Here is a 16,090-nt window from a genome sequence, read left to right on the forward strand (position 1 = left end):
TGCCCTTTTGGCTGGCCGGGTAAGGCCATTGCATTTCTTTTTGTCCCCACTTTTTGTTTGATATGTGAGTTATGTTGCAGAACTTCAATTATCCAGAAATGTGTTGGCAAAATGGGAGAATGTATGAGAGCAAGCACACGCCACCCAGAAATGTTTTTATTCTATGAACCGGTCGTCATAAGTGTGGTTCCTTACTACGTTGTAATTTTGTACTACACATAAAAAACTGAAAGCATGTGAAGTGTAGCATTTTGTAAACTGTAACTAATTTCACTCACATCTGTGTCTAATTGTTGTCTGCATTCGCATTCTTGAGAGTAGATTTATTTTTCCTGGACCACTCTGTGGATTCAGCTGACCAGCCTAAGTGAGGATTAGTTGTTTTAAAGTTATTTTGATTAAAGAGTCATTTTTAAATATGGTAACGTGCAACACATGGTTTAAATAATCCTTGAGACACAAAGGAATATATCTAAAGTATGTCTAATGAAAATGAAGATTGTGGATATGAACTTTCACAAATCATAGAGTGTTAGAGGACATATAGGGTATATATTTAATTCACTTTGAATGAACTGGATTATTTTTTTTTGGCCCTCTCCCATGAAGCCTTAAATGAAATCTCTCTCGCTATACACACACGTGCACGTATATGTATATATTTGTAAGTGTACGGAAGTTATTATTTTTTTATTTTGGGCAAATAAAATAGTGAGGATTAATTGTATTTTAGAGTTCAGTGAAGTATGAATAATACTGTAGGGCACTTCGGAAAATACCAGTTAGTTAAAGCATCTATTTGAAAAAGGAAGTTTTTCCTATTATAAAAGATATGTTTTTAAGGATCCTGTGCAAGAGGGAGCGAAGATAGCTCTGTAAGCAAACTTAGTTCTCACCTATAATTTTTTCCAGGTGTTTAGAAGTAGCAGCAGAAACATATCCTAAGGCACTCTGCTGCAGTTTCTGGGGTAAAGAACTGAAAAAAAAATCTTTAAAACAAAATGAGCACTTCTGAATGTATCTGCTCATGCAGTTTAATTTGGCATGCGACGATGTATTGAAAAGCACGTTATGCCTTACTTCAAATACCCGGTTATAAAAAGATTGATGTTTTACAGCGTGCATTATTGCATGCTTCTTGACATCATTTGTAATGTTCTGCATTGCCTGGCTGCCCCTAGCAGTTGTTTACTCTTGCTAGTAGTAATTCTGTCTGTGATTAAAAATAACAAAAAAAAACCCCAAACCCTGCAGACACATAAGTAGGATTTGCTTGGATGATTTTTATGGCACTTAAAATGCCTCATCTCTCTTGTCTTTGCTGTGTGATCATTTAAGAGATGTCAGTTCAGGTTGAATGGAAATGCACATGAAGGATTCTCAGTGCAGACGTTAAGAGGATATATACCTTACCAGGAGAAGCTTTTGTGTGCCTTTAAGCTAACAGTGTCTAGCGGCGTATCTTCACCTGAGGTTTTATCACCTGCTGACAATCATTGCTGGCTACAGAGATCTGTTAGCAAAGCAACGGTGTTTTTCTAATAGGGTATGAAAATCTATTGCTCACCTGAGTTATAAAAGGAGTTGTTTTATTTAACTGGAAAATTATTGCTGGGCTTCCCAGTGGAACCAGATTCCTGTTTTTGATGAGTGACCTCAGCGGTAAATGCTACAGCTTCCTCCTATTTATTTAGCCAGAAGTGTTCTTTTAAGCCATTTTATCAGAAATCTCATTAGCGACTGGAATTTTTACGAGTAAGACCTTGTGCAATAACGTGCGGGGTTTTTATTTTAATTCACCCCGGTTGGAGATGGGCTTGTGTAATACTGTTGGTCACAGATTGAAGATCTTTACCATAGGTTGTGTCCCCCCATCCGTCCCCCCGCCAAAAAAAAAAAAAAAATAACCTCAGCCTCTCCGTCTTGCTTTGCCTTTGGGGTGAGCTGGCTTGTGGGTTCCCCACTGCCCAGGCGCGGAGGAAGGATGGTGAAGAGCGGAGGCAGAGGAGAGCCAAGGCGACGAGGGCAAGAAGCTGTCAAGAGTTAAGGGGCTGGGAGGGAGAGATAACCCGGCCAGCGATAAGGAGAGGGGAGAGGGCTGCAGGATGCTCGATGGGGGGCTTGGGGCTGGAGCGGCTCCCACTGCCCGTGCCGGGGTTACCTTCTCCGTGCCGTGCCGTGCCGTGGGAGGAGTGAGCCCCTCTGCAGCTGTCACGGGCCCCTGATGAATCACTATCCCGTCACTTGGCCGCCGTCCCCCGGCGCAGGGAGGAGGGAGAGAGACCTGCCGGGGAAACAACAGTTGAGCCTTCAATTTAAAGACAATATGCCTTTCACGGGCACCGCGCCCTCCTCCTCTCCTTTTGGGTTTAAAGGACAGAATTGTCATCCGCGGTGATATACTTTCTTTAAATTAAGGCCTCGTAGTAAAGCAGAGTAATAGAGGCTTCTGTTTGTTTCCCTGGTTTACAGGTGCAGAAGCCCCAAACCAGTTCAGATGTTGCTGTTTCCTCAAGCTGCAGGTAAGGATTTTGTTGAAAATTGCTATTTTTCTGCAAACCTTTTCTTCTTTTCTTTTCTTGTTTTTTTTTTTGTTTTGTTTTGTTTTTTTTTTTACTTCAGGTGATAAGCAAATATTTATTCCTGTTTTCTGCATTAAGCAGATGAGTAAGTGCTGGAGCGTTGCTTTTACGTGCGTGCAACCGAGTCTGTAAACCACGAGCACGTACACTTTTTCACTATAGCGTTCAATTTTATATTAGATGCTGGCTTTTCAAACTCAGTGCGATATCATCTTTCTTACGTGTAGATTGGTTTAGGTTTGAAATCTAAAATGAAGGATTTGTGTTTAGAACCTGTGCTAAAATCTCAGTTAAAACGTGAAAACTTCATAGTTGAAATGACGCGTAGCGCTTAAGGATATTTATACCATTACTGTGGGAGGAATCTTTTTTATAATTTTAATAGTCTTTAAAAGAGCCTAAGCATTTCTTTTAAGCAGAAAGATTGCTGGTTCGGATGCCTTGGAGGCGCAGTAACCTCTGAAATTTCTACTGGGAGCAATTACTTAGACTGAGTACATCAAATAACATCATCAACGTTTTTAGGTATAAAGAAACAGAAGCATAGGGCTCTTCAATCATAAGCTTCCCCAGCGTAAACCAAGGGGTGTATCGCAGTGGCGGTGGCTGTGGGCCTTTTTGTATAAGGCTATTAAAAACACAAATAGGAAATATTTATTTGCTTGCGTGCTGTATGAATGCTTAATTTTTCCTTTGAATCGGAATTGCTCTCCTCTTATTTTGGCGAAGCGACAGCTGCGGAGACAGAGCAGAGCGCTAAGGCACACTAACGCCTGTATGGATTCACTGTATGGTGGTCAGATCCCTTTTCAATTGGGCACGCTTTATGTAATCCGCAAAGCAAACAAGTGAGCAGACATAATAATGTTTTAATGCTGCATTTGTTTCAACGGAAACAGAGGAACAATTAAGTAGTTTGCCAGAGTAAACACATACATCAGGAATATCTCATTCCCTGTCAGTAGATGATAGGTTTCCACAATTGCTTCAAGTGTTTTATTTGGTTTGGAGGCCCATTTATATTGCCACTGAGTGGTAAATCTTGAAAAAGCAGAGTGTTAATTTGTTGTTAAGAGAATATATGTCTGCGTGTATCGGTGATTCCGTCTTTGTACTTATCTAAAAATACTATGTGACAGCGATGTTTAAAGTGCAGTACTCCGTATCTAAATTTTATTCTGTTAGAAGCTCCAAAAATAATTACGGTAGCTGGTCAGTCGTGTGGGGGGCTACAAAATGAGTTTAGCACTAGAAAATATCAAGTTTGCAGAAGCTGTTCATTTTTTACTGTTTTCGGGAGGTTGATTAATAGCGGGCTGTGTCTCGGTGATAGACACAGGTGTATAATATAGGTAATTCCTCTGTAATCCATGGTGAATATGTCACTAAAACTAGTTGCATCTTGTTTTCAGGTCTATGGAAATGCAGGATCTAGCCAGCCCACACAGCCGACTAAGTGGTAGTAGTGAATCCCCCAGTGGTCCAAAACTTGATAACTCCCATATAAATAATAATTCCATGACACCCAATGGCACAGAAGGTGAGCCGCCATTTTTTTCAGTCTTTCATAGTTTGTTTTTTTCTCCTTGTTGCATTGGTGTTCTTGCAGTCAGTAAGCCGTACAGAGAAAATGTTTTACTATTTTAGGTGTTACGTGTTTTTGTAATATGGTGTATAGAGCCGATGGTCAATGTTTATCAGTAGTCACTATTATCGAGTTTCAGCAATAGCTTTCATTCCAGGTTTATGTTCCTTTCGTGAAGTTTGACTGGACTGAGCAGGTAGTATACGCAGGGCTTAGAAAAAAAAATATTAAAAAACCCCCGAAAGGGTAGGTTAGCGATGAGAAAAAAAGGAGGTTTTTACAATTGTCGTACTACAAACTGCAGTCTTTCAGTCTTTTCCACTATTTTGGTATTTCTTATGTTCTCACTTTTTGCAAGCTCCTAAGGCTATGAAAGTTTCGTCAAGTAGGCTAATAAAACTAAGTGTCGAAATTTCCTCGGGCTAGCTTGCTGCTCTGATGGAGTGGCCAAAATTCAAACAGGTGTAGTAATTCAATGGGGTAAACTGATACCTATTTTTCAAGAAGCAGTCAGGCAGTTGATAAGTTATGTTTGTTCTCAGTAGAGTACTAACAGCAGAACAACCTAACGGCTTTGCCGGTAATATAATACATATACGATACATATAATAATACATATAATGAAACACAGAACGGTTTATATAATAAGCAGCGAAAGATACTCGTTCCTGCAACGTTTTTACGGCAACAATAGGAAAGATCATACATGACATTTGGCTAGCTATGTGAACAGATATTTTAATGCATTATGAGAAAAGAGAGTCACACAGCTTCAAATATTACTTTTCCATATAAACGTATAGTTAAACAACTGTTGTAGCAAAGGTATGCCTTTTTTTTCTGAAGAATTGGGTCATACTAGTGCTGTCAGACTGTTTAGGATTATGGACGTGCGTTGCATTCTTCCAGGAAAGGCACATGTCAATCAAACAGATGTCGTCCCCCCGCAATTCCCCAAACATTTCTGTTATTCATTCTAATTGGAGTCCTCTGTAGTGGGGAGGGTTTATGGGTTATCAGATTAACAGGCGTTTGTGCCAGAGTTGTGTATAATTTACTTTTTGCTATTGCTGTATAAGTATTGCTGCAATCAAATATTAAGCCACATGCTAAAGAAAAAAAGCAGCTTTTAAAAGAATAAATAAAGTGCTTAATGTGTTAATGTAGTTTAAGCAGAAAAATATTTCACGTCCACAGATGAGTCTTCTTCCTTTTTAATACACAAGTATATTATTGTATTTTTATAACATATTGTCAGGTATTATGTTATTTTATAACATACGTCAGGTACCAGTTTTGGTACAGGATAAAATTGCTCAACCCTTTCAAATTAAAATTCCTTTTGCCTGCGAAAGCCTTTGCTGTAAACTTCACCAGCTTTTGTAACTTCTATGGAACTGGAAGGTTCTTTAGTAGCATAAAAATAGGGAATGTTCCTTGAAAGACTGAAAGACACTCACCATCTGGCTCGACGTTTTGTTCTCGGTAGTTGTGTGCAGGCACACACGCTGGAAAATCGGGTGCTTAATATCACTTTGTCAGGAAATTAGCTGTATATCGTATCTACTCATGGACTGACCTCAGGTAGCAAATAATTTTGGAAATAATATCCCTGTTTCTCAGTAGGTATCAGAGTTTATCGAAGAGAGTAGATTAAACCATGATAATTTATTTATTTGATGTTAGAATTAAAAAGCTCAGGCTTATTAGTTCTGGGGGAATTCTACCCAGAAAGCTCTAACTTGCGATACACGTTTACCTTCTGAGCCGGAGCCCAACGCTTTGCTTTTCTCTGCAATTTTCCCCTCAGGTGACATGACCCTCCTCAGCACTGCAGACTGGTTGCTAAGCCCTAGCGCACAGACCCCCGCAGGTTTGGGTGGCTGCAGTGGGTGCAGCAGGCGTGGGCGCTCAAGCATGCGTTTTTTCAGATCTTGTCCATGAAAGCGTCCCGAGAAATAGCTTGTGCTTGGCGATTCTGGTCTAAAAAACCTCCTAAATTGAAAATCCCTGTCTCTGATTGCTCTTAAGTGGCAAATAAGGAAAAGTTTGAGACAGAAAAATAATTGGATAAGTTATTTCTGAATTAGATGTGTGCCAAGAGACAAAATTGGTGAGCGAAGCAGATGCCTAAGTATATGAAGGTGGAATTTTTGCTCTTCATCTGTTTTATCTTGAAAAAATGGTTGTTTTGGGTTCCTTGAGCTGCTAAACCGGCTTAAGGAAAAACAGAGTGAATGAAGCAAGGGTGTCTTATTTTTTTTTTTCATGAAAAGGTGAAGTAAAATTATTTGTTCTGAGATTCTTGAAGCAGAATCCTGCTGAGACACAAGTGGCAGACTGTAAGGATGCAGTCGTAAGGGCTTGCCAAAGACCTTTCTTGAAGTGCTGCAGTGTGGTTTGCTTTGCTTGTTGCACGCGGAGTGGCGATGTGGGTTGCAGAAGCTTCACATGTTAAATATAATATGTGAAACCGACGTCTAATCTACTATGCGCTCATTCTCACTAACATGAAAGAGCCCTTCTTTTCTGGCGTAAGGGACCTTCATGTGAACGAGAAACAGGGCCTCCAGGTATTTGCATGTTATAAATATCTTGTAAAGATATGTTAAATTTGATTTGACTATGGGTGTGGTTTAGGCAAGTTTCCATACCCTGAAGTTCAGGATATGTTCGCTAGATGAGGGGGAGGGGAAAAAAAAAAAAAAAAAAAAAAAAGAAGAAGAAAAAAACCCCCAACCCTGTCCCAAAGTGAAATGGCCCTGTTTCAAACAAATGTTTATTAATTCCTCTAAGGCACATTTTCAGACTTGTCTCTTATTGATGTTGTTCTACAAGAGGATGTGGTTGGAAGATAGCTCACAGTTATCAGCTAATATTTTTAGCTTCACACTTAGTGGTAAATTTTCAAAGCACTGAATGGAGATTTAGTTGGGTGATTGAGTCTGAGTTTAATCTCTGTGTGCAGCTTTGATATAATAACTCTTTGTGTGTTTAATTTCACTTTAGTAGAGCAAAATGACTGTAGTGCAGAACTAACCAGGTAGTGCTGGCCGAGGACCGCAGCCAAAGAAATTCAGGGAGTTTTGGGTGACCGGTTTTTATTTGCTTCTATCTAAACATTTTTAAACAAGTCTGATTTACTACTTTTTGTCTCAGATAGCAGTTCCTCGATGGGATCCTTTTAGAGCATAGTGATTTCTGTAGAACAAACGCTATTCTTTTAAGTTTGTTGCAGATCATGAGACCGTCTTCATAGCTCTGGATGTATGTATGGTGAGGGGAAAGTAGGATTTACTTAACATCTTGATTTAAAAAAATCATAGCTAATAAGAAGTATTTACTTTGCTGGTGCTTGGGTTTTTAATTCCTCTTGTCTGGGCCAGGCAGCATGGTCTTCAAACCAGTGATGGGGAAGTAACAAGGAAATTATAGACCCTGACCAGTCAGAGATTTCCCAGGATCAAATGCAGAGGAGTAAGACTAAAATACCTGTCTAAAGACACTCAGAAAAATCAGTTCTGGCATGCCAGGATGGAGCTGATGGTATAAATACTGCAGTATCTGAGTTTTCTGTGATCTCTCTAAGAGTTTTTCTGCAAAATACCCTCTGTTGTAGGGAAGAGCACACACTGGACACCATTAAAAGTTTGGCCCTGTATAAATTGCCTTTAACAGAAAATCTGTTAAAAAAAAAAAAAAAAAAGAGAATCGAAGTAGGGACCAAAATGTTCATAGTCGTGCCTTATCTCTACTCTTCCTTGGTCAGCAAATTGCTGTGGTGGGTTGATACTGAAGGAGTTAAAGAAACAATAACAACAGAAGCTAATAAAATTGCCATTCGTTAAGTTTTATCAGACAGCTAGTGGCTATTCCAACAGCAGTGCCCACTTTGGTGGATATACTTTAGAGGGGAAAGGCTGCGAGTAATCAATAAATTTGAAAGGAGTAGCAAAGCTGTTTTCCATAGCAGATAACTGCATCCAGTTTCTGCCTGCAGTGATCTTTACTTTTACCTAAAGAATGTAAATCAGTTCTGATGGATTACACAGAAGCCTGTGGCCCATCATGATGATGTTTTATGCAACTGGAATGGAAAAGAATAGATGAAGACTGGGAGAAGGAGCCATGGTTTTCCAAGCAATTACACTTCATTCACGTTAGGAGCATGGAGCTGTTTCTGCCCTCATTTTTGAGCGTTCAGAAGGAAGAAGAGAAGGCATTTTCATATCAAGCGGGAAGGGAAAACGGATAACAAATTGAAGATCAGATTTTCAAAGATACATAGGAAGGGAGGCTTCAAAGGGAGTTGGACATCAAAATTCTTTTGGGAAAAAAAAAAAGGCTCTTGCTCTTTAAGTACCTGCTGCAACATGAGAATGAGATCCCGCACAAAGGCAGTCAAAGCTCCCCACTACGTGACTATATAATGGGTAGCCATTAGAAAGGTTGTTTTAACTCCGGTGAAGGTAAATCCATCTTCAGGGTTTCAAAAGGCATGGCTGTGGAGTATGTTTGCTGTCAAGTTGCAATATTATAGAATGGAGAAAGAAATGTTTTCCAGTGTTTTCTGAAGTAATGGTGGAGTAAGATGTTGAAATCCATAGCGAAGGTATGAGCTGGTCATTGTTATGGCACATGATGTAGATTTCTGTAAGTAAATTATATGTTAAGTATTTGTTGTAATTCTAACAACACTTTGTAGCACTCAAAATAGTATTTCAGTATTGCAGTCAAGCCTGCACATCGCCAGTGAATGATTTTTAATATTGTATGTTATTCATATTTTTTTATAGTTATTCATAATTTTGTGTACTTTGAGGTGGAAAGTTGTGGTAGCTGATAGCAAGCAGACAAAATGATCCTCCTTTGGGAGACGTCTGTGTTCTGGTACCTTTCAATTGCTCATTGCTGGAGTTTCTGCCAATTATGTATGCTGAAGTTTCTAGACTTGTGTTTGTGAGGAAGAGCTTGATGGTATGAAACTTGTAATTGATACAGGGATACCTCCATATTTAGACATCCAGAAATCATAGCGCACTAAAGGTAAATCTAATATTTGCATTTTAGTAGGGTGTTAGTATCAAGAACTATTGATGCTAACTTCTTTACTCATTCCAGAAGAGTGCAAAAGGACAGTTGTGTGTCCAGAGGCAAAGACTGCAGTGGTGCCAGGCCCCAGACTGGCACAAGCAACCTGGGGGTCCATAGGGGCTCGTAACAATCTTCAACCTGCTGCCACTTCTGGGGGATGAAAATGATACACACATCACCACCCATTTATGTGAAGGCAAGGGGCTGACTTGGACTATCTTTTCTTCCCTGCTCTTTACCTTTTTCTTCTTGCTGTATTACATTGTCTTCCTTCCAAACTCTTTGTCTTATCTGTGCTTTTATTCTCCTGTTTCCCCACGAGTCCTTCCGTCTGTTCCGAGCACATGTAGCATAATGCTCTATTATTCCTCTTTTATAGGTTTTTGGCCAGTGAAGTAACTTGTCTACTTCTCTGTTGGCTCAGTCCAGCAGCTCCTGTTGCAAGGTCTTGAGGAGGAGACTGGCTAATAAATATTTATATATTTATTGTCTTTTCTGTATGTATGTGCAAGCTTTGTGAAAACTTCACCAATTCATTTTCCCCCATGAAATTTTCCTGAAAGAAAGGACCTCATTTAAGCAAAAAGTTAATAGCAATACTGGTTCCCACAGACATTTGAGGGAAAGAAAAGACTCCAAATGACAAATGACTTAAAAAAAAAAAAAAAAAAAAAGAAGAAGAATGGAACATCTTGGAAGCCCCATTATTTTAATATTATTTATTTTTGCAAGCTTCTCTTAAATGTGTTCACAGCACATGCTGTTTCAGACTGTGGATGGAGCGTGATGATGTGAGAGCACCCTCTGAGTGTGTCTGAGGGTCCCAGAGCCCTGCTGGCACGGTGGCTTTGCACAGGCTGCGGGATGTCAAGAATCGTGGAATCATAGAATCATAGAATGTGTTGGGTTGGAAGGGACCCTTAGAGATCATCTAGTCCGACCCCCCTGCAGTAAGCAGGGACATCTTTAACTAGATCAGGTTGCTCAGAGCCTCATCAAGCCTGGCCTTGAATGTCTCGAGGGATGGGGCGTCCACCACCTCTCTGGGCAACCTGTTCCACCTGTGAAGATATTCACTCCATCATCGAAAACTGTAACTGCAACACGTTGCACTAGGTGCGGTGTCTCTCCAGTGGGACCAGCCTGTTACCACGATCTTCATGTGTGCAATCGCATGATTGCCCAGCATAAAATAGAAATATCACCCGCCTGTCCAGTAACACAGATGAGAAGGAAATACAGCCCTGCTGTTGGTGTGCACCAGCAGAAACTCTAGGGAACAGGAGTAGAGCATCTCAGTCTAAGCTCACACCTTAATAGACAGTAGGGTGATATTTGAAGAGCCTTAGCAACTTCAGAGACTTGTGACTTGATGATTTAGCACTTGCATTTGCATCTTGTAATCTTCTGAGGGGTTTTGCTTGTCACAGGTAGATGAAAAAGCATGAAACTGGGTGACACTTCAGGGTTAGCTGTGTTATCTGACCCCTGGTTGGTGAGGGAAGTACCTGTTCCACCTAGTTTGATAAGACAGGATGGGGAGTTTGCTGCTGCTGGGTGGAGAGGAATGCGAGCTGGCACTGTCCCTCTTTGTCCATGTGAATTTAGCTTTAAGTCTGGCGGTCCTGGACTTCAGACCCTGGCCAAAAGTGGTATTATTTCCCATTTATGAAAGGTCCCACCTGCTTTGTCATTCTGCCTCTGTCTTCATGTCTCAGTCTTGCGTCTTGTACACCCAAATGGCAGAGTGGGCTTGACTTATCCACGATACTCTCCATTCACTTGAAGCCCTCCGTCTTCCCAGAAGGCAGCTGAAGACAACCTTCTTTGCTATCAATGGCTGGGGCTCTGACATTGTGTAGCTGTTCTCTCTGGCTTTGGTTAAAGAGTATGGATATTTTAGATGGACTATGTGCAAACTGTTAAACGCGTGCAGGGGAGTTGCCATGGTCAGATTCCCAATTGAGGATTTATGAAGGCAAAAAATAAAAAAGGAAATAGGTAATAAGGCCTCTTAAAGGATTGTCTCTGGATATACGCTGCCTCTGGACAGGAAAGATACAATCATTCGGTTTAAATTGACAAGTGAATGTGAAGGGGTAAGAACATTAGTTTGACTCAGATATTCGTGTCTCCTAACTGCAGTGAATAAGACTATTTTAACCCATGACTGTACTTCTTAGATCAATATCCAGGTTAAATCTTGATTAGCAGCTACAAATACTATCAAAACTTGACTCCATCCAGATGGTTTTGAATTTTTCTGATTTTGCACTGTAGCGATGATGCCATTTCTTTGTAAATTTAAGGTTTTTACTGCTAGATGAGCAGCTACAATGAAGTTAAAGCTCTTTCAGTTGTAATGCATAATGTAAGAGGAAGATGAGGGTCTTGGGGGAGCCATGTGTGCAGGGAAGGCTGGGTGCTATCTGCAGCCCAAATACTGCAGAAGTTTTGAAGCCTTCTCTCATCAGAGGAGGGGAGAGCCGGAAACAGTCTGGGCTTGAACTAGAATGTGCTGCTTTGAGCAGGGACTTTCTTTGAAAACTAAACATAAATTTAGTCTGGAAATTACCTTGTAGTAATTACCTTCTGGTAATTTCCAGACAATGAGATTCAGGAAGAGTCCTCTGCTTTGAGAAGCAGAAGCAAGTAAGTTTATCAGGCGTCATGGTCAGGAGCTGATGAATTGATAGTCTGTGATAAAAGAAATAATGTCCTGGATAGGAATTAGCATAAGTGAGTAATCTGTTTATAAGTAACCTGTAGCCTTTAGTAACCTTTTATAATTGCAGGATTCTTCAGTAAAAACAGAGGAGAGTTTCAATAAAATAATGGAAAATCATATAATCATAGAATGTGTTGGGTTGGAAGGGACCTTTAAAGGTCATCTAGACCAAGCCCTCTGCAATGAGCAGGAACATCTTCAAAATATCATCAACTCTGAGATTCAAGGTAGAATTTTTGTCCTGTTGTTAGTGACAGTTACCTTTGAGCTTCCAGGTGAGCTTTGGGCTTCTAGTGGGTACAGAAAGAGTATAGTATCAAGCAAAACAGTGTATGAATGGTAATGGAAACATAAAATATTTAATCATAAAATTATAGAATTGTCTAGGTTGGAAGGGACCTTTTAGATCATTGATTCCAACCATCAACGTAACACTGCCAAAACCAGCACTAAACCAGATATCTAGCCGGTGTTTAACTGCTAACATTATTTGAAGATTTCACCAAGAGACAAACCAAAGCAGGGCTAGAGATCGTATTTATAGGTATGTCTATAAACAAACTAACAGCCTCGCTTATTTTGTTGAGACTCTTTGTGCCCCGTGAACACTGAGAGCTGTCAGCCAGGAATGATTTCGTTTCGCCCCCTTATTTGTATAATACAAAGAATATAACATTATAGTATTAATTTAGTCTTAAAACAGCAAAATTAAAACCAATTTAATAAATAAAGCATATTTGGCTTAATGCATATGGCATAGCTGTTAAAAAAGACTAGTTCAGTAAAGCAAGCCTTATATGTATTTTAGATAATCAAAGTAATTTTAAAAATATATTTAAAAACCTTACTTCTTGCATGACTGAAGGTGCGATCTTTATGATGTATTCGTATGACTTCTGTGTCAGGAATGGCCAAATGTTAGGTCTCTAAATCCATATTTAAAACTGCCAGCATCTCATTCCTCAGAGCGCTCTTTTTTCTGCTCTATACACCAGTGACTGCATGACAAGCTGTGAGCTCAGAAAGTTGTTACTTGGCAAATGAACCTCATAAACTTGTGGGTTCTGGTCTGAAGTTCTCTTTCTCAGTGGAGTTCAGAAATGGCCACGTAAGTAACTTTTAACCACCTTTTGTAATATGGCTGACAAAAGAGGGCCCCTGCAATCTCTGAGTGTCTTAAGAAGAGATATCTTCACAATTGATATAATGTTGGATCTGCAGTTATGCTATCTCAGAATTTTTGTGCTTTTCTCAGAGTTAGCATGTGTGTTATTATCTACTACTCCTATTTTTTCTGTTATTCTATTGTGTTGTTTTCTTAAACGTTTTATTTTTAAATCTTGTTTTTAGAGTCTCATAAATGACTAGAAAAGAAAAATAAGGAGGGCAAAATATCTCTCTCAACATAGCTTCTTAAGCTCCTTGGTAGATAAACCAAATCTGTACCAGTAATTCTAAATAACGGTTGAATTTTTGCAGCTGATTAGGGATACGTTAGATTTCTTACTTCTTATTGATAATCTGTTTTGTTACCTGAGTGGTTTTGCCGGCACTAAAACTTAGCATTTTTCTAAATCAGGGTTTGTCTCTATAATGCAAGTCTGATAAATCTGCACCTCTGTTCTGATAGAGGAGCAGGAGAAATGGGAACTCTCCTGTTTCACTTTCTGCGGTCTCTGCTGTGGCTGAGTGTGTTGCTGGCAGTTACCATCAAGCTAGCGGCGCGTTCTGCGTAGCTATGGCAGTATTCCCACTGATTGGCCAGTGTCATCCTGTGAAAGCTTAGGACACGTTGCAGAAATGTTAATTGTCATGGAAAATGTGGAGAGCTGAAATCCAGAGCGTGCTTAAGGAGCACGTGGCAGGGCCAGATCTGTGCCCATCCAAAGCTTTGCTTCCTTGGACGGCTCAGAACGTCTCTCATGATAGACACGGATTACTGACGTGCTGCTGTGATGGACTGGCAGGCTTGTAACCTTAAGAAATCCCTTTGCAGCTCTCCCCGTGATTCTGGGAGGAAATATGCTCCATTGCAGGTCAGTTTTTGTCTTGGGCAAACGAGAGACCTTCCTTTGCAATGAGAATCCAGTGGTGAATATTTCCAACTGGCAAAAAGGCTCAGACGGAAGGAAATACGCGGTCATTTTCTGGCATTTTGATTAAAATGCTTGGGGAATAGAGGGCTTTTCAGTTCCTGTCCATCTTTATTAAATTCCCAACTAGCTGCGGCACAAAGTCTGTTAAGGTCATGGTTGTTTCTAAAGACGGCATAATAGGGCTTATTTATTATCACCCTACTAATGGGTATCCAGATCAGGAATAATGTGAACCGCTTTCTTATCGCATTTTTTTCATATATCGAGGAAATACAACAGCTGAGAGAGGAGATTTACGGAACAGTTGTTATGAAAAATCTGTGAGCACTTCAGTCAGCAACTAAAATTCATTTCCATGAAGAAAGTACTGCAGTGGATTTCATATGGGTTTTCCTGTATCTTCAAAAGTCATATGTTTAGTAAATAACAATCAGTTACAAACACAGTTGTACTGAACTATTGCTCATGAGTTATAGAGGCAGAAACTCCATTTTGATGAGGTTTTTCCCAAAATGGTATCTTTAACAAGGATCTGAGATCCAGATAAGTGTCAAAGGCGTGTGAAGTAGGCTTTTAAACCAATCGCAAGAGAGGCATTTACATCCACTTAGAAAGAAATTACCCTAGAAATCTTTATCTAGAAGAAATGGGTCTCTATATTGTGTGAGGTGGCTCAGTGTACTCCTCAGACTGCTCATTTGCAGTGATCCAAATGATAATTTATTTTAGAAGGAATATAGAAGAATTGTTTCTCCAGTGGAAAAGAGGGGAAGAGTTTGGAGAAAGCATATTCTGAAATCTTCCACCCTTTACCCCAAGTTGCGTTGATCTGCCTCATCTTCCTCTCCTTTCCTTCCCCAGCTATAAAGTATCTTTCATTGTTATTTCCAAAAGTATAATTGCATTATGGAAATTAGGTCCAGAGGACTTGCAAATTTTTGGGAAAGCTGGAGTATTCTATGGGGGGAAGTATTAGTCTGACTGTAATACGTAGCTGTGATAAACTTCTAAGAAAAAGTAGAAGATAATGTAGATTCTATAATTCTTGGTATCTAGATTGACAAACCATTTAGAACTTGCTCTAAAAATCTGGTAGTTTCTGGAAAACTACTTGGGATAGACACTTGGCACACTTTGCAACAAATATTTTGTTGCATCTGTGTGTTAGACTTTTAGTATTTAGTTATGAAATGGATGTTGGATATGTTATATGCTGTGTTTTTAAGAAATACATTTGTATCAGAGTTGTAGTTCAGATCATGAGTGCACTCTTGAAGTGGACCTCTTGGCCACCTTTTCTTACCACACGTTAATTCACCTTGTGGAGTCTCTTGGACTTCACTTATTTCCAAAAAGATGCACTGCAGGAGTGCAGCTAACATTCTCCAGCTGCTGGTGGGTGCTTGGGACAAAACTAAAACCTAGCATGAAGTAACCCCCCAATACCTAAACTGTGGATACTGGACCCTCTGTGACAACTGTTTCACTCCATGAAACTTTTCTTACTGCACTGCTTGCTAACGCAGACAGAGCAGAGTTTTGTGTGGAGCAGGTATTGATCTCCAGAGTTAGCATGTGCAGACAAAACATCCTGCGTGAGAATCAAAAGAAAATAGTGGGCGATTAGTAAAATCTTGAGAGATTGCATGTAAATCCCTTGGATGAGGTCAGGTGAAGGAAATAGCGAGGCATGCAGAAATAAGAATTTGGATTGGCAAGGAAAGGAAAGGTCCTTTGTCAAAAGGGGAGAGCGCCTCTCCCTCACCCTTGGCAAACCTGGCACCAGAAGGGTTTCTGCTAGTGATGGTTGCAATTCCTGAACGTGTATGTATAGACAAACATACATGCACACACGCACGTCTACGTCAAGATGACACTAAGGCTTTACACGTCAAATAGGATATGGTTTACCTTAGTTTTCTTGGATTCGCTTTCTGCAGTGTTACTGAACTGCCTCCCTGAAAGGTCAGGTATGCACCAGCGCTGGTGCGTGGGAAGCGGTGAC

General features: G+C 40.0%; 1 protein-coding gene across 25 annotated transcripts in view; it reads left to right on the forward strand.

Annotated features, from left to right (window-relative positions):
* EYA1 (EYA transcriptional coactivator and phosphatase 1) overlaps positions 1–16,090 on the forward strand; it is a 169,855-nt gene that overhangs the window by 81,080 nt on the left and 72,685 nt on the right. For 15 of the 25 annotated variants that reach the window (XM_054191941.1, XM_054191944.1, XM_054191943.1 and 12 more), the window contains 3 exons: positions 2,473–2,522; positions 3,995–4,122; positions 5,978–6,040. In XM_054191941.1, the coding sequence (XP_054047916.1) occupies positions 2,473–2,522; positions 3,995–4,122; positions 5,978–6,040 (241 nt within the window). The other 10 variants (XM_054191950.1, XM_054191948.1, XM_054191952.1 and 7 more) reach the window with 4 other exon arrangements.

Source organism: Rissa tridactyla, chromosome 2 (assembly GCF_028500815.1).
Source record: "Rissa tridactyla isolate bRisTri1 chromosome 2, bRisTri1.patW.cur.20221130, whole genome shotgun sequence".
Lineage (NCBI taxonomy): Eukaryota > Metazoa > Chordata > Aves > Charadriiformes > Laridae > Rissa > Rissa tridactyla.